Source organism: Taudactylus pleione, unplaced genomic scaffold (assembly GCF_031769625.1).
Source record: "Taudactylus pleione unplaced genomic scaffold, aTauple2 ptg000041l, whole genome shotgun sequence".
Classification (NCBI taxonomy): domain Eukaryota; kingdom Metazoa; phylum Chordata; class Amphibia; order Anura; family Myobatrachidae; genus Taudactylus; species Taudactylus pleione.
Window position 1 is genome coordinate 7919218 of NW_028284443.1, and position 18905 is coordinate 7938122.

At 46.0% G+C, this 18905-nt stretch overlaps 1 protein-coding gene across 3 annotated transcripts in view; it reads left to right on the forward strand.

Annotated features, from left to right (window-relative positions):
* The window catches only part of MOV10L1 (Mov10 like RNA helicase 1), a 165832-nt gene extending 148856 nt beyond the window's left edge, over nucleotides 1-16976 (forward strand). For all 3 annotated transcript variants that reach the window (XM_088457605.1, XM_088457606.1, XM_088457608.1), the window contains one exon: nucleotides 16539-16976. In XM_088457605.1, the coding sequence (XP_088313731.1) occupies nucleotides 16539-16548 (10 nt within the window). In that variant the 3' untranslated portion in view covers nucleotides 16549-16976. The remainder of the gene's footprint in view (nucleotides 1-16538) is intronic.
* The last annotated feature ends 1929 nt before the right edge of the window (nucleotides 16977-18905 follow it).

Consider the following 18905-nt stretch of genomic DNA (forward strand, 5'->3'; position numbering starts at 1 on the left):
TACTTGATTCAGGTTATGGATCAGATGTAATACCCTTATTCTACTGCTTAAGACTCTGATTATTCATAGATTCCAGGACACACAGTATAATCATTTTTGCAACATAGTTATAGTAATTGTTGTTCTTGTATTGTCTTGTATTGTTCTGTATGTATACCTTGGAAACTTATTTTAAATAAATCAGATTAAAAGTTTAATTTTAATTTTCATAAAATTACATGTGAGTGCCCCACAAAGAGCCCTTTTTTTCCTTCTCCCGTGTGATATGACTGTAATTCAGCTCTGGGGAGCACCACCAACATGAGTTATCTCTAGACCCATCATTTTCTTGGGTAGTATTTGATCTTTATGTTGGTAAAGAATACATTGTGTTATATGGATGTGTATTTCTGTGCGGATACAAGCTCCCTTTCTTTTGTCACATAGTACCCAAAGTCTACTGCTACTCTCAGTGCGCTGCCAAATGCTGGGGAGAGAGGAGTCGTCCCCGGACGTAGACTGCACACGGGTTCCCTCTCTCTCAATACACCCCTGCCTTTCAGTTTATCTCCATGCTTGAGACAGTGACTCCAAGAGGCCCTAGGCAAGATACTGGTATCACAGATTACTTAGAGATTAAGCAATTCGCTAAATATTTACAAATAAAAAAGTGTATATAGTATACAAGTGAAAAGAAAAAAAGCAGTGGTGAACCTTAAAATAAGGAATCCTCTGTGTCCAATCTTATATTTATTCCTTTAAATGTTTGGTTGATGTATACGATCAAGTTTCATACCTATACTAGTGAATGAATCACTTGAATATGATTATGGGATGCTTCGTGTGTGTGCATTTATAGTGTGTAGGGATATGTAGATCCCTCTAATTATAGAACACCGTGGTTTATAAAATACCAACGCACTACATACACTATTTAGCAGTATTCTCGAGAGGGTTGGGTAGCGGTCACAATACCAACAACGGTATCCCGTCAGTCAGAATCCTCACACTATTTCGTAAGTATTCTAACCCTCCCCCTAACCCACCTTTTCTGCAACCTAATCCTAACCCTTCCCCTAGTTCCTAAACCTAACCCTAATAATTACCTTCAAGATGTCAGCGGATGGGATTCCTACTGCTGTTGAGATTCTAGCGCCAATCCGGCATGCCCGACCGAGCAATATTTAACTCTTGGTCGCCCCCCCACACGCTACAATTATTGGGGCGATCCGCCAATATCAGGCGGATCGCATCGATAATTGTAGCGTGTATGGCCAGCTTTAGGTATTTATTACCAACTGTTTGCTCAAAGAGAAACAAACTGATAATATCAAATGGAGACAGTGTTATGTTGCAAATTTGCTCGTCTGTCCCGAAATCATTTTAGACACTGGAGGACATAACGACCCCTACGGGTGTTTGAAATCTCCAGGCAGGGCTGTGACTAGGGGTGTGTGACTGGTGCTGCCAGACACAGCTCAGGCACCATCGGTACCCCGCGGCCCTTACTTCTGGCTAGCAGGGTGCCTGGAACCAGGGGCGCCGAAAGGGTACTAATTACCCAGGCGCGGGCTTGCTGGAGGGGCCCGGCGGGGGCCCAGGTCCGGCACCGCTCCCCCTCCCTCTTATGTCACAGCAGCCCAGCACACGCTGCTGTGTACTGGGCTGCACTGGGAGACTGCTCGTACCTGCTAAAGCAGCAGCCGGAGCAGTCTCCTATGCCTATAGGGGGAGTGATCACGCTGATCGCTCCCCCATTGACTGTTTGCCGGACTGATTTTTTTTCTTGTTTTTTTTTCTAAGGGTGTGTGACCACGCCTCCTGCAGTTAGGCCATGTCACCTGGGCCTGGCGCTGCTGTTGGCGGCCCTGCCTGGAACGACACCCTGCAGCCAGGATTGCTGCTGTAGCGTCGTCTGAGCATTCTTTTAGGCACTCCAGACAGGCAGCTTGTACAGCTGAGTCCTGAGGATGCTCTGGTCAGTGCTGCAAATACCGTCACAGGGCGCATTTGTGCCCTATTACGGCTCTGTTTCCAGGTAAATTGGAAAGGTATTGGAGGTGTCTCTCTTGAACTAGGCAGACACAATCTATGGAGAAAACTGGTGGTTAGACCAGAGAAAGTCTGACTGATAACAGGCTCTCAATGAAAGGACAGGATTGGAAGTGTCAACTGTGGTGCACTAATCATTAAAATATAAAATATAACAACATTTTAATATGTACTGTATATGTAAATAAAAAAGCGAAAATTAAGGTAAAATTTAGAAAGTGAAAGAAGGAAATATTAGATAAATTTAAAATACGCTGTGTGTGATGCCTTTACTAAATATCTAAATATATGATTAAACGATCTTCAGAAAAAGTATATATAGTTTATCTTATATATATATATATATATATATATATATATATATATATATAGTTTATCATATATATATATATATATATATATATATATATATTGTGACACAGTTAGGTTAGGGGGTCCCTCTCCTGGGTAGAGGACTCCTTCCTTACACACACACACACACAGCAGCAGGGAGGCAGCACACCAGTCTGGATGCAAGTACAAGCTGGTCGGCGCCAGTCTTTATTGTACAATGTCAGAAATATAAAGAAAACATAAATATAAATCCTAGCCCTGTCGGGGCACTAACTTCACAGGTAGTTCCCTCACTACCAGAACCTGGCAGGGCCTAATGCCCTCGCCAGCAACAAAAGCACAGCACAGTACTCACAGATAGGTTTTCCAAGTGTCTCTGAGCAAACTCCCTGTATGCTCTCCTAGGTGAGGCAATCAGCCCTAAACACACTAGGCTTATATTGGCCACTCTCAGGTGGAAAACTAACAAGCCTGTTACCAGGCTGCGAGAACCAAAACCTGGAGTGGCCGTGGGTGGAGCCCTCCCTCTCCTCTCACCCACAACCCCCAGGTCCCAAACCGGATTTTCAAAAAGCCGAGACTCAAGCCTGCTACACTGCAGACTTTCTCCTGGGGGTTTAGAACACATAAGACAGGAATCTGGGACAAATGTACCTGCCACAGACCACTTTACCAGTGATCCTATCACATATCCCCCCCCTTTGTTTCGACCTATGGGACGGAACAACTGAAGCCCCCAAACAATGAACGCGTGACAACGCGTCTGCTTTAAACAACAGGCCCCCTGGCCTGTGTTCCATCGAAAATTTTAAAGTTTGTAACGCCCACTTTATGGCCAACCCCTCCTTCTCCACTGTGGCACCGGGTAGGCATCGAATTTTGAAACACTGTTCAACTTTCGGAAGTCATTGCAGAAACGCACACTCCGTCGGGCTTTGGAATCAACACAATGGGACTTGACCATTCACTATGTGATACTTCAATAACCCCTAACTCTAGCATATTTTTAATTTCATTCGACACCGATGCTCTTGGTGCTTCTGGTAACCTATAGGGCTTTAGATTAACTTTAACCCCTGGGTCAGTGATGATGTCATGTTTAATGACTGAGGTTTTCCCAGGTACGTCAGAGAACAGCACCCTATTTCTAACCAGAAATTCCTTGACCTCTCGTTGTTGAATTGCCGACAGGGTTTTTGCCACTGTCACTTCGGGAACTAAGGGCCCTGGACTTACTGGAGGGGCTCGGACATCCGACAGTACCGTTCTATCTTTCCAGGGCTTTAACAGATTTATATGGTATATCTGTTCCGGCTTTCTTTTCCCCGGCTGGTAAACTTTGTAATTGACCTGTCCCACTCTTTCTAAGATTTCAAAGGGCCCTTGCCATTTAGCCAAAAGTTTATTTTCCACAGTGGGAACCAACACTAACACTCTGTCCCCAGGAGCAAAGCTGCGTAACCGAGCATTGCGGTTGTATACCCTCTGCTGTGCCTGTTGAGCCTGTTTCAGGTGCTCTCTCACTATCGGCACCTCTATAATAGGCAATGGAACTAGTGGACCCTTAAAATGTGGTCTGGGAGCATGATACTGACACTCAGGGCAGGATGCGCAAAAGTCAGATACCTCTTTATGAAGCCCGGGCCAGAAAAACCTCTGCATTATTTGCTCAGTGGTTTTCTCTACCCCTAGATGGCCTGCCGTTATATGACCATGGGCCAGATCCAACACTGTTCTTCTGTAGGCTTTGGGAACTATTAGTTGTTCCACAATATCTTCCCCTTTCTTAGTCACCTGATATAACAAATCCTGACACATTGCCATGTGGGGATAGGACAAAGGACTATCAGGGTCTACGGGTTTACCATCAACTACTTTTACATTCTCCCTGGCTTTTACCAAAGTAGGGTCATTCAACTGCTCCACGGCAAAGACCTCTCTTCTGACCTCTAAATCAGGCAGACGATCACCTGGCCCAACAACACTTCCCACCTCAATGGGAGGCACATCAGTTGGCGGGCCACCGTCACGCTCCGCATTCTCTAGTTCGCCAACCATAGTAGGAAAAGGGAATAACTCTGACTCAGAAGAAACTCCCTCCTCCACTATGTCGACAACCTTCTCAAGTGGACCGGGGTTGTTCACTTCTGGAACAAAACGGCTTTCCCACAATTTCCAGAAGTGAGCAAAGTCTCTCCCCAATATTGCATCGTACATCAGACCATGCACCAAACCCACAGAAACTATAGCTGAGCCACATGGTGTCTCGATGTTCACCTCGGCAGTAACATAATATCGAGTATCCCCATGTATGCAGGTCACGCCAACAGTTTTCCCTGTATGCCTCAAGGGGTTCACCAGCTCAGCTTTTATAGTGTCACCAAGCTACCAGAGTCTAACAGTGCCTCTACTCGGTTGCCATCTACAGTGAGTACACACATGTGCTTATCAGTCTCAGCCTGCCGGTCAGCCGTACAGGCTGTCTGTGCAAAGAAAGACCCCCTGTTGTAGACATGAGCAGTATCACATTGCATAGGTTCAGTTGTAAGTGAACAATTAGCGGAAATATGGCCGAAGTCACCACACCGGAAACACTGAATCATATTAATGTCTGGTCGTTTACGGGGCAAGAACCTTCCTGGCCTGGCAGGCCTGTCTCCAGGTTCTACACCCTCAGTCTTCGGTACATCCCACCGCCCAGCACCCTTCTCCCCTGGAACAGTCTTACCAGTGTCTCTGGGAGTTCGCCGGTGCGCCATCGGGGCTCGGTGGGGCATACTCATCAGCTCCTCAGCCGCCACGTACCTCTCCACCAGCTCGACCAACTGGTCCGCGGACTTAGGGTCTGCATGGCTCACCCACAAGCGCAGAGTCACAGGTAATGATCACAGGTACCGGTCCATCACGACCCTTTCCACGATCTGTGGTCCCGTCAGCGTCTCGGGCTGTAGCCATTTTGAGGACAGATGGACGAGGTCATGCATCTGTGAACGTGGAGGCTTGTCCATATGGAACTCCCAGCGGTGGACCCGTTGGGCACGAACAAAGGTGGTGACTCCCAAGCGAGTTAGGATCTCCTGTTTTAGTTTTTTATAGTCCTTGGCATCAGCCAGGCATAAGTCAAAATATGCTTTTTGTGGCTCCCCAGACAAAAAAGGTGCCACCAGACTTGCCCACTGCTCTTTGGGCCAACTCTCCCTTTCGGCCGTTCTTTCAAATGCGGCGAGATAGGCCTCCACATCATCACCCGAAGTCATCTTTTGGAGGAAGTGACTGGCTCGTACGGAGTGAGTGGTGGTGGGAGGACCAGTATTAACAGCTCTGGGCTGGGCGACCAGGTGCTGTACCACCTCTTTTATGGCCTGGCTGTTTTCCGCTAAGGCCCGGCTGTTTTCCGCTAAGGCCTGGCGGGTTTCCTCGACGGCGACCTGTTGTTGCCTCTGGGCTGTCTCCAAGGCCAACAGTTGCACCCTGGTGGATTCCTGCTGAGCCCAGGTAGATTCCTGCTGAAGTTTGTTCGTCTCCTGCTGAGCTCTGGTAGATTCCTGCTGAGCTGTTGTAGCTTGGAGCAACGCCTTAATAATGTCCTCCATTTTGTCCTGCGGTGTAAGTTGGAAGCTGAACCGTGGCCTCTCTGAGCATTGGCTGACACTTCCTCTATGGAACTCCAAGGACACAGTGTTATTTCCACACTCACAAATTGGGTGTCTGTCCCTTTAATTTTTAAACGGAAAGTTTTCCTCTTGCTGCAACTTCAGTGTGTGTGGGTGCCCGCATTCTCCACCATATTGTGACACAGTTAGGTTAGGGGGTCCCTCTCCTGGGTAGAGGACTCCTCCCTTACACACACACACACAGCAGCAGGGAAGCAGCACACCAGTCTGGATGCAAGTACAAGCTGGTCGGCGCCAGTCTTTATTGTACAATGTCAGAAATATAAAGAAAACATAAAACATAAATATAAATCCTAGCCCTGTCGGGGCACTAACTTCACAGGTAGTTCCCTCACTACCAGAACCTGGCAGGGCCTAATGCCCTTGCCAGCAACAAAAGCACAGCATAACACTCACAGTTAGGTATCCAAGTGTCTCTGAGCAAACTCCCTGTCTGCTCTCCCAGGTGAGACAATCAGCCCTAAACACACTAGGCTTATATTGGCCACTCTCAGGTGGAAAACTAACAAGCCTGTTACCAGGCTGCGAGAACCAAAACCTGGAGTGGCCGTGGGTGGAGCCCTCCCTCTCCTCTCACCCACAACCCCCAGGTCCCAAACCGGATTTTCAAAAAGCCGAGACTCAAGCCTGCTACACTGCAGACTTTCTCCTGGGGGTTTAGAACACATAAGACAGGAATCTGGGACAAATGTACCTGCCACAGACCTCTTTACCAGTGATCCTATCAATATATATATATATATATATATATATATATACACACACACAGTACTAAGGAATATTTCCACCATTATATCTGCATTTGAATAATCGTACTGTAATCCCACATGTACGGTGCATGTTCGTCAAAGTCACATGGCATGGTGTATTGAGTTAGACAGCAATATCTCTTAATATTGAAATAATCATGGTATAATTCCACATATAAGGTGCCTATTATTCAAGATTTACTTGACAGTCTGTTCTTCATTTAAAGGTGCCCACACACATAGAGATTTTTTCCCGATCTGGACGATTCCGACACATTGGAACGACAGTTCAGTTAAAAAATGCCCAAATCATGAGTCCCTACTCACGATCACGATGCGATGCGCGCCCCCGCAGATCGCACATCGCATCGTCAGATCTGCCATGCAGTACAGCAGATCTGACAATCTAGGGAACAATGCACTACAAAAAAGTCTGGCTGCAGGAGATCGGATGAAGATTGGACAGCATATCGTGTGCATATTGTGTGCTGAGCTGCCGGGGAGAATTTCAAGGGAAATCATACATAATTCGTACACATCGGCTGATCGTGTGCACATCGGTATGTGTGTAGGCACCTTAAGATCCAATCTGGGTGTGAGACATGTACTTTTCCAATGTTAATGGATTTATCGTATATCCAAAATAATATAGTTACTGTAGTAAGGATGTTGCAATTTAATTTTATATTTATAAAGGGATTTCAGTTGGTATTTCTACTTCAGGGTCCATAGGGTATCCACAGGATACCTTGGGGTATAGGTGATGACGTCAGGCATCGGGCACCACAGAATGAAAGTTTTCAGCCTCCCAGGATGCACTGGGGTCCCTCTCCTATACGCCGCCCTCGAGCCTCAGGCACTCAGTTTTCGTCGGTGCCCGGCTCGGAGTCTAATGCACCTGTACAGAGAGGGGTCTGTTAAGGCCCCTGAAGTTGTTTCTGGCAGCTGTGGCTGCACATTTGAGTGTACAACATGGACAGTCAGTACTGACAGCGCTGTTTCCTACCAGACTCTGTGTAGTTGAGCTCAGCGCTGTAGTGCAGGGTTTATTCTGCATTGTATGTGACTTAATGCTAGCGCTGCTGCCTGTACTTTATTTCTCTGCTTAAGCCCTTGCAGTGCAGTGTTGCAGGGTGTTTATTACCTCACTATACAAGTATTGTCTGTGAGGTGTGTCACGTACAGTTCCGTGTCATTCATCATGTCTGACAGTCAACGTGAATTTTCCCTACATCCAAAATGTACCATATGTCATGTACAATTGGTGGAGGGTGATGGGCACTCTGAGGGCTTATGCAAGGCGTGTTTTCTACTCTCACGTCCTATTGCTGTCTCTGCACCTGTGGAGGAACCTCCCTGGGCTTGTTTTGCTAAGGCACTTACAACCCTGGTGGGCCAGTTAGCGAAGCCCCCTGCGTTTCTCCAGATGGGGTTTTCACAGCATTCATAGGTGCCATCCCCCATACAGGGGTTCCCCAGACAGTTAGTGGTACCTCAGAGTCTCCCTCTGTCGCCCCCTCAGGTCGCACAAGAGCCTGCGTGGGTTAGTTCCCTATCCACTACGGTGCAACACCTGTCGGACATGTTACAGGGGGAGTCGTCATTGCGGCCGCATAAGCGACCTTTGCAGTCTCAGACTGATCAGTATGATCAGGATGATGTGTCATCCGATAACGGTGACATTTTTGTCGAGGAGCCTTTCCGTACAAAAGATATGAAGTCTAAAGTCTATATACCGGGCCTTATACGTGCAGTCCGTACGGTATTGGTTATTGAGGATGACGATCCCCCCGTGACCAAATTAAAATATGCCTTCTTTAAGGATATTGAGGGTGATGCCACTGTATTTCCCCTATCTGGTCAGCTAGTGGATCATCTTGAGGAGACGTGGAAGTATCCGGGTAAACGTTACCAGCCTCAAAAGCGTTTGGCCGTGGCATACCCTTTTGCAGATAATTATTTCTCAAAGTGGGAAACTCCTCCACAAGTAGATTCTCATGTCACACGTCTAGTGAAGAGTGCTACATTGACCATGCCCTCCATGTCCCCTTAAAGGATCCTACGGATCACAAGCTTGAAATGTCTAAAATCCATTTATTCCCTTGCTGGGGGGGCGTCCAGACTGGCTATGTCCGTGTGCTGGGTGGCCAGGGCCATGGAGCGCTGGGCTGATACCTTGGAGGCGTCTCTGGACACTGACTCGTCACCTGACCAGGTGGAGTTAGTGGGTAGTCTCAGAGACTCAGCCACATACATTAATGAGGCAGCCTTGGATATAGGTCTCCTTGCTTCCAGGATCTCCTCGGCAGCAGTGGCAGCTCGCCGCACCTTGTGGTTGCGTTCTTGGAAAGCGGATGCGGATTCCAAGAAGAGTTTGAAAGGTTTGCCCTTTAATGGACAAGTCCTCTTTGGCCCTGATCTGGACAAAATTGTAGCTACTCTGGCTGCAGCTAAGTCTGCGTGTCTGCCATCGGCTACGGCCCCATCAGGGTCTGGTTCTTCGTCCTTTCGGCCCTATAGAACTCAGGGTAAGTTCAGGGTACAGTCCTTTCCGAGGCGGGCAGGTGCCAAGAAACCTACAAAGCCGAAGAAGCAGGCCTGGAGTACCAGACATCCTGCTCCCAAGTCTGACGACAAGCTTTCAGCCTGACTGGGCGGGCCTCTCTTTGGGGGACCCCAAAGTGGGAGGCCGACTTCTTCAATTCGCCCAGTGTTGGAGTCTGACCACCTCAGACACTTGGGTAAAAGAAGTAGTTTCTCAGGGGTATGCCCTCTCCTTCCAGGGGAAGACCTCCCAGCTATTTTTTCACCACGGGTCTTCAGTCCAATCAGGACAAGGCCCTGGAGTTCAAAAAGGTATTGCACTCTATGCTCCAGGCTGGGGTCATAGTGCCGGTTCCTTTTGTCTCAGAGGGGATTGGGGTTTTACTCCAATCTTTTTCTGGTACAAAAACCCAATTGGGCCTACCGGCCAATACTCTGTTCAGGATGGAGACCCTGCGTACCATCATTTTAGTGATGGAGCCTGGGGATTTCATGGTGTCGCTGGATATTCAGGATGCTTACCTGCATATCCCTATTGTATCAGCGCACCAGCGTTTCCTCAGGTTTGCAGTGGTCAACGACCACTTCCAATTTCAGGCACTGCCCTTCGGTCTGGCCACAGCGCCTCGAGTGTTTACCAAAGTTATGGCAGTTATGGCAGCTCACCTGCTGACGCAAGGGGTTCACTTGTTACCCTATCTGGATGACCTCCTGTTGTTGGCGGAGTCTCCAGAGAAACTTCAGCGCCATCTGCAACTGACAGTCTTTGTGTTACAGAATCACGGTTGGCTGATAAATTGGAAGAAGTCCTTCCTGGTGCCATCACAGAGGATGATCCATCTAGGAGCTCTGTTGGACTCCCCATCATCAGAGGATCTTTGTGACAGAGGAAAAGATCTCTGCGTTACAGGCAAAGGTTTGCACTTGCCTGCAGAGTCGCCGGGTGTCTATTCACTCGGCAATGAGGTTACTGGATTCCATGGTGTCGATGTTCGACATGGTGGAGTTTGCCCAGTTCCACTCCAGACCTTTGCAGAAGTTGATCCTCTCCAGATGGAATGGGTTGCCCCAGCGGATAAAGACACAGACTATGGTTCTTTCCCTGGAGATACTTCGGTCTCTGGCCTGGTGGCTACAGTCTGCTCACCTGAACAGGGGGCGCCCGTTTTGGATTGTAAACTGGGTCCTTCTCACAATGGACGCCAGTCTCCGAGGCTGGGGAGCAGTGGCGGGTCCACACTTCTTTTAGGGAAGGTGGACGCCGGCGGAATTAGCTCTTCCAATAAACATCTTGGAACTTCGGGCAGTTTTCAAAGCTCTCCAAGCAAGACATGTCCAGCACGGAAGACCTATGCAGGTACAGTCAGACAATGCCACTACAGTGGCTTACATAAACCGCCAAGGAGGGACACACAGTCAGGCGGCTCTGACAGAGGTGTCTCGCATTTTAGCTTGGGCGGAAGGCAATCTCCCCGCCATATCGGCAGTGTTCATACCAGGAGTCTTAACTGGGAAGCAGACTTTCTCAGCCATCAAGACGTGCATCCAGGAGAGTGGTCTTCTTCACCAGGAGGTGTTTCAGCTACTGGTGAACAAGTGGGGCCTTCCAGAGATAGACCTCATGGCCTCCTGACACAACAACAAACTGCCTGTGTATGGGTCAAGAACAAGAGACACAGAGGCACTTCTGGTGGACGCGCTGTCTGTCAGGTGGACATTCCAGTTTGCGTACCTCTTCCCTCCGTTCTCCCATCTTCCTCGAATAATTCGCAAATTCAAGCAAGAAGGCGGCACGATCCTGCTGATAGCTCCAGCGTGGCCCAGACGGCACTGGTACTCGGACCTTCAGAGTCTCTCCATGGACGCTCCGATGCTGTTGCCTCAACGTCCGGACCTGTAGTCTCAAAATCCTTGCCATCACCCGGACCTGGGTCGTCTGTCTTTGACGGCGTGGCTGTTGAGACTGCCCTCTTAAGGTCCAGGGGTTTATCCAGCTCTGTGGTTAACACCATGCTAAGAGCTCAAAAGCCTTCATCTGCAAGAATTTACCATTGAGTTTGGCATACTTACAGTGGTGTCACCCTAGAGGCTATGCTCCTCGGGTTTTCCGGATATCCAGTGTGTTGGCTTTCCTTCAGGCGGGCTTAGATCATGGTCTTCGCCTTGCTTCTCTGAAGGTGCAGGTTTCTTCCCTGTCAGTTTGGTTCCATCGTAGGATTGCTTCTCTTCCTGATGTCCGCACCTTTATGCAAGGTGTACTCCATATTCAGCCTCCCTTTGTTCCACTGGTGGCTCCTTGGGATCTGGCTGTGGTCCTAAGGACCGCCATTTGAACCACTGGACTCCATTTAAGACTGTATTCCTTCTGGCCATTGCTTCAGCCAGAAGGGTCTCAGAATTGGGGGCTCTCTTATGTCGGCCTCCATTTCTCAGTTTTCATAGAAACAGGACTGTGCTTCGCACTCGTTATGGGTTTCTTCCAAAGGGGGTATCTAGTTTCCACATCAACGAGGAAATTATTATGCTGGCATTTAATTTACCGGACCTCTCAGTTGGTGAGGCCACTTTGGATGTGGTGCGGACCTTAAAAAAAATTTCTTCTTTTAAGAAGTCTGACTCTTTGTTTGTCCTTTATGGCTTCCGGAAGTAGGGTTGGCCTGCCACTAAGCAAACGTTGGCAGGATGGATTGGCATGGTTATTTCTGAAGCTTAAAGGATACTGCTGTGGGACATCCCCAAGGTATTCTGTGGATACTATGGACCCTGAAGTAGAAAATGAGATATAGTAAGAGCTCACCCATGTTATCTCTATTTCTACGAAGTCCATAGGGTTCCACAGGACTCCCGCCCTGTTGCACCTGTACTGCAGATGGGCTTGGCTCTGGTCACCGGTTTTTCCATCTCCTTCTGGTGAGAATGTGATTTCTTGTGTGTTCCAGACTTTCTTCTCTCTCTTTTCTCCTCCTCTGGCCTATGGCTTGTGACGTAACTGAGTGCCTGAGGCTCGGGGGCGGGGTATTGGAGAGGGACCCAGTGCATCCTGGTAGGCTCAAAACTTTAACTCTGTGGTGCCCGATGCCTGACGTCATCACCTATACCCCAAGGTATCCTGTAGAACCCTATGGACTTCGTAGAAATAGAGATAACAATGGTAAGTTCTTACCATATCTTATATTATACACTTGATATACAGAATCTGGTGTATAAAAAACAGATATAAATTATGTTAAATATACATTAACATTGTGTATCTTCAAGAGATTGTCAGCTAAAAGGCACTCTGTTTTGATAAAGCTGGAAGAGAATATATATTTTTCAGGTATATACTTGTAATATCAACTTATGTTTTATACATTTTCTTAAAGCACTCTGGTTCACTGACTGACACAATTGAACTCCCATCCTCCTTACTAACTATATTATTTTCGATATACAATAAATCCATTAACATTGGGCCAGTACGTGTCTCACACCCGGATTGGAATTATACCACGATTATTTCAATATTAAGAGATATTGCTGTTTAACTAACGAAAAAGTTGATTTGGGGGGTAATTTGAGGACTTTTTTTTTTTTTACCTCAAAAAATGACATGTAATTACTGGATTAAATAAGCTAATTAGAAACTTCCAATGGGTTCAGCACAGTGTCCCCACATTTTAACTTTAAAATAAAGATTTTCCTTTCCATCTCTTGTGCGAGTGGAAACTTGCGAATTCAGTCTGACTGATCAGTGCGAGTTGCTAATTGGATTGCAAAATGAATTCGGTATGCGAATTCGAAGTGAAAATTGCAACTCTCATCTCGCAATTCGCACCTAATAGGATTGACTCCTTGGTTTGTGAGAACATTACTTGGTCCATTATAATACTAATGCTAAATTACCACAGTCTACAGTCAATTACAGGCAGCACATTGAAGCTGTGAGTCTCTGGAGTGATATACTCAGCTCTCACACATCCATCGAGCTGCATTTGGTGGTGTGCGCTTCACAGTGGAACGCAAACTGTAGGGCTGAGCCTGTATGTTTGCACACACACAATCAGAGCTTTTAAAGTGTTCAAAGGTATGAATATCGTCTAGGGCCTGGTGGTCCTAGTCTGCCTTTCACCCACTTGCCACTATTGCATTTAAAATTACGTTTTTTTAATTCCTTTTACTCACTGTGATGCAAGTGGGAAGATGTTGCAGCTGCGAGTGGGAGGGGTTGGAGGGTCTGGTGCCACCTAGGAACGCTATGGACAGTCTGCAGGAGAGGTTCATGAAGTGGCGGTGGCAGGTCGATGTATTGAGATGCCTGGCAGATAAATGAAGCAGCGCAGTGCTGTGCAGTCTATTGCTACAGTGCAAGGTAGTTAGAGCTGCCTCCTCCTATCAAGGCATAGCAAGATATTTTACCACGGTACTGGTAAATGGCAATGGCACGGTGAGCAATTAATGCAGATGGTCAGAGAAAATATAATTCACAATAAGGCCAGCAACAAGTAAGTATAGCGGGGGGGGGGGGGGGGGGGGGGGCATAAGGGAGTTAGTGTGTGTATGTATATATATGTGTCCGTTATGTTGAATGGGCTGTTATAATTATCCATAAGAAGTTTCTGCATTTTGACAATGGATTTTTAGGGCTGAGTAGCTGATATTGTGTGGTAGCCTCAAAACTGCTGTGTATCATATGGCTGTCATTAGCATGCTCTCTGTATTATATGGTGATCACAAAAATGCACCCAGTATTGTATGGCATTCACTAAAAAGCTCTCAGTAGTGTATGGCATTCACTAAAAAGCTCTCAGTAGTGTATGGCATTCACTAAAAAGCTCTCAGGAGTGTATGGCATTCACTAAAAAGCTCTCAGTAGTGTATGGCATTCACTAAAAAGCTCTCAGTAGTGTATGGCATTCACAAAAAAGCTCTCAGTAGTGTGGCATTCACAAAAAAGCTCTGATTAACTGTATAAGGGATTCAGCATAGACATGCGAAAAATCTGTTTCATATGGTGTGAAGCAGGTATATCGCTTGCTGAAAGCCTAAAGTGGTCATAGTCTGTCACTCATATAACAGCCCGGGCTGGTACCATAGATACTATGGCCACACATGTGCATAGAGCACCAACAAAAGGAAAGGAAAGAGCAGGAAAGTTTGGGCATTGCGATGATGCATGTGTATGGCATCTGCCACCCAGCCCACAAACTAAACAGCCCTAGAAGGTAGGAGTAAGAGAGCGGGTGACTGTGTAGGTGTGTGAGGAGAGCCAACACTGGATATTGTGGTGCCTCTACAATGGTGGCTGTGTGTGATTGGAGCGGACACTCTGCTTTATGCTGCCTGGAATGCAATACAAGTGTCAGACTATGGGGTTGACCGCTCCGGGTGAATTAGGTGGGGGGTGTGGCGTACCCTTTGAGAGTTGTATGGATCTTAGAGCTGGTGGAGATGGGAGTATTTTTGGGTGGTGACATGGCATTGGCACAGGATAGATTTACCTTGGCGTGTTGTGGGCAAAAATTGCGTAGAGGTGCCAGGCTTGAAACCAGTAGTGGCACAGCAGGTCATCACTTCATTCATGTCAGGTAAGCATATGCCAATGGTGATTGCCTGCATTTATGTCCTGAACGTTATAGTGCCTTAGGTGACCGATGTCTATTATATGGCATTGTTGAGTGCTTTGTTGTTGTTAAAGAGAACCAGACAAGCAGCCTGTCCAAGAAATGAGCAGAGGACTGAATAGGGCAGGGATGAGAGGAGTGGACGTAAATACAATGCATTGGTGGTTAGAGTCAAGGTAAGGAGCCAATCCTCCTTTTTGGCTAGGTCCGGCCTCTGTAGTCACAACGTGGATCAATATCACTTCTAGTCTCATAGGATCAGCCACTCTCAGTATGTGTAGCCGCCATTCCTGCATTATGTCTTGATGTCGCACCTGACTGCACTGAACATCAACAGCACCCCTTCCCCCACTCTCACCCACCACCACCATTAGAGGTTGGCAAAAATAAGGATCTCTACACAGATTAACTTTTGTCAGCTTGAGGGCCGCATGGGAACCAAAGGACCATAAGTGGTAGCTAGGTTTAAAAGGTAGACGATATTAGATTTTGTTTCTCTGTTTGCTAGTGATCTATTAGTGCAGAATGTTTCCCCTCCGAAACACTGCGACACCCCTGGGATTTCAGCAGCAACCATATGCAGAAGTTTTATATTTGTATTGGTGTGTACAGCATTCAGTATTAAATGCTTCCTAGACAGAATTACTTCATAGAAGGAAGAGTTTTTAACCTCCTCAGTCATTCATTCCAAATGTATTCTAAGAACACCATTTAACATGAAGTTAAATTTAACACTATATATGCTAATAAGGCAAATACCCATCGTGTTGTGAATGCTATGTCTTGTTCTGATGTTTCCTTTGGCTGTTAACTAAATATAGCTATATGTGTGCTAAGCAAACATTTAGGCATTTAATTAGTTTAGCATTGCTTGATTACCTTGCTCACTTGTAATCGGTGCCAGGGACACCCAGGGAAGAAAATATAATTTTGCTTTTCCTTATTCTTAAATCATGGGACATAGGGCCTGATTCAGACCCACTCGCGAGCGGCTGTACGCTCGCAAGTGGGTCGATGGTCTGCACTGAGCATGCGCACGACGGAGGGAGCTCCGTCGTGCGCATGCGCCAGACACGACGAGCGAAGGAAAGTCCTTCGCTCGTTGTGTCCGATCAAAGGGGGCGTGCTGTCAATGTTGATTGACAGCACGCCCCCTTTGGTGGGCGTGCCGGGGGTGTGCCTCCCTGACGGGGGCGTTCCCACGGGAACGCCTCCCGTCAGAAGCCGGCCCACTGACATCACTAGTGATGTCAGTGGGAGTGATTTTGGCTCTGATAGAGCCAAAATCACTCCGGAGCTTGCGGTTGAAAACCTCAACCGCAGGCTCCGGCTCGCAATTTCGATGGTCGCGATGGTCACGACCATCGCGGCCATCAAAATGCACGCTCGTATAGCCTGTGGGTGGTGACCCACAGCTATACGAGCGTCCAGGAGGACGCTCCATGAAAATGGAGCCCGGCCCTCATGCAGAGCGTGCGCTCTGCTCAGAGCGTACGGCTCTGAATGAGGGCCATAGTTAGTCACAGGTGGAAGCTGCTATATAAAGACTCTCCATAAAAATAAAATAACAGTTTGTTTTTATAAATGTTTTTTTTTCTTAACAGGTGTGATTAATCCTACAATACGCACCTTCTTTCAGCAAGTCCGGACCCCTAATCTGAAGCATCTGCAACATTGGTTCTGAAATTTAAAGATAGAAGGAGAGAGAAAAAATAATAGTATTGTGAAGATGTCTGATGAGATCCTTGTGTTCTCCTCATGTTTATTTGTGTGAAATTTTTTTTTTTATCTTTTTCAAGGTCATCATCACATTCACCAAAAGAACTGTACTGTAAAATAGAAAGAAAAAGAAAAAAAAAGCTTTGTGTGCTTGTTTGCAGTGCTAGTCTGGATGCTTTGAATTGCAGTTCCAGAATGATTATAGTGTTGGGAGATATGTTTCTCTAGCTTAATCAGTCATTTCTATCACAGTAGAGCTCTCTATTGCCTCTTGTGGTTCATTATTTTTTTTCTTTGTCATTCAGTAATATCTTAAGTTAATAAAAGCATAACAAAATTTGTGTTTTTTTGGTATTTTACTTTATTTTAATTTTTTAATTGTTTAACATTTAATGGCATTTTTTAAACATGTATAGAGACATGTTGGTAACTAAAGCTGGGTACACACCTGAAAGATATATCTGCCAGCTGGCCGTAGGTCGCGTCATGCCCCCCTCCCTTGTTCACAGACATATTGTCTATAAATACTATTTATATATATATATTTATATATATATATATATATAAAATCGGCCGTTCAATTGAACAGCCGATATGTCGGCCGGTGTACCCAGCTTAAGGCACTGTCCGTACACCTGAATAACAGCCGCAGTATTGATGGTGGTGTAAGATGCCAGAAGCTCTGCAAATACAATCAGAGCTTTTAAAGTGTTCGAAGGTATGAATATCGTAATCACAGGCCTTTTTTTTCTTGAGGTCGAACCAAACCCACTGTCATTGTCTGTAAGTACTTCGAGTGTAGCTGTAGTGATGCAGGCCACAAAAAACACACAGGTTATAGGGCAAGATTACTTATTGGTCAGTCATGCAGAGACAAATAGTTGCATTTTCAAATTGAAAATAAAAGCACATTTTGTACGTGGTTTAATTTTCAATTTGATTTGCAATGAAATAAAATGTTCGTATGTGATCCTGTTGCCTTAATTATATCTATGTGCACATAACAAATGATAAGATTTTCTTTGATCATAAAAATATTCCCACATCTAGTACTATTTTTTTCTCTGACATGCTCCATGATATTAAATGGCGTTCTGTGACACATACCCACCAGTCTTTGGGAGAAAATGTTTTTCTATCCAAAATATCATACAGAATGAATATTATCTCTGGGTCCTTTTTTCGTCTTTTCCATATACCTCAGCTGTCCAGAATTTAGTATGACCGTTCCAGTTTGTGATTGCCTAAAAGAGGGAAAGGAGCTACTTGAAAGTAGGTGTGGTATAACAGGAAGGTGCCCATATCAAAGTTGTCTCAAGATCATAGACCAGAGATTTCCAAACTTCGCCATTACAGTCCAGGTTTTAAGTTATATCCATGCTTGAGCATGGTGACTAATTAGTACCTCAATCAATTTGATTTAACCATCTGGACTCAAGCATGGATATCCTTAAAATCTGGTCTGTAATGGCAGAGTTTGGGAAACCCTGGCATAAACTATTTCTCCAAATTGTTCATTAAAAAATGTTAGACTAAAGTCTGATACATTAACGCAACAGTCCAAAACAACAATTGTTACAAAGAATATAGTATGCATTGTCACCCTATACAGCAGATCAGTCCTTTCTGATTAGCATTGTGTCGTACTATCCTTGGTTGACAGAATATGAGTCAATCACTAGTAACCGGATCTGAATTTAAAATATGGTGACTTATCCCTGGGGAGGTGCTAGTGACCTTGAAGGACCACAGCTCCAGAGCTCCCTTCTGTAGAGTGTGAGCTTTGGGACCAAAAGTGATTTTAAGAGTATTGAGACTTTTCAGTTAGAAGTTTTCAAAACGTGGCACCATAGACAGTAATTTAAAGAAAACGTGAAACAATTGGCATATTATTTACAAAGCCAACAAATTCAATAACCTGTACCACATACATAGATTTCCACATGGATTTGCTTTTAATGGTTAAAAAAAACAAAGGCCTGACAGCCAATCTAACGAGACACATGTCTTTAGGGCTCCTGCTCTAAAAGCATTGTACTTTGTTTTTGCAGACTATCAACTCCCTTTTTCTGCCTAATTCCTGCCACAGAATAGCGATCTTGTGTGGCTCACAGCCCACACTGGGACCTGAACAATATTGTACCTCTACTTGCTTTCCGGATGCTCAGGCCGAATTGCCCTCACTGCTGGTCAGACTTCTCCCTTCGCTGTACTGCTGGCTTTTGGATGGGGCTCTCCTGGAGGTTCCCAAT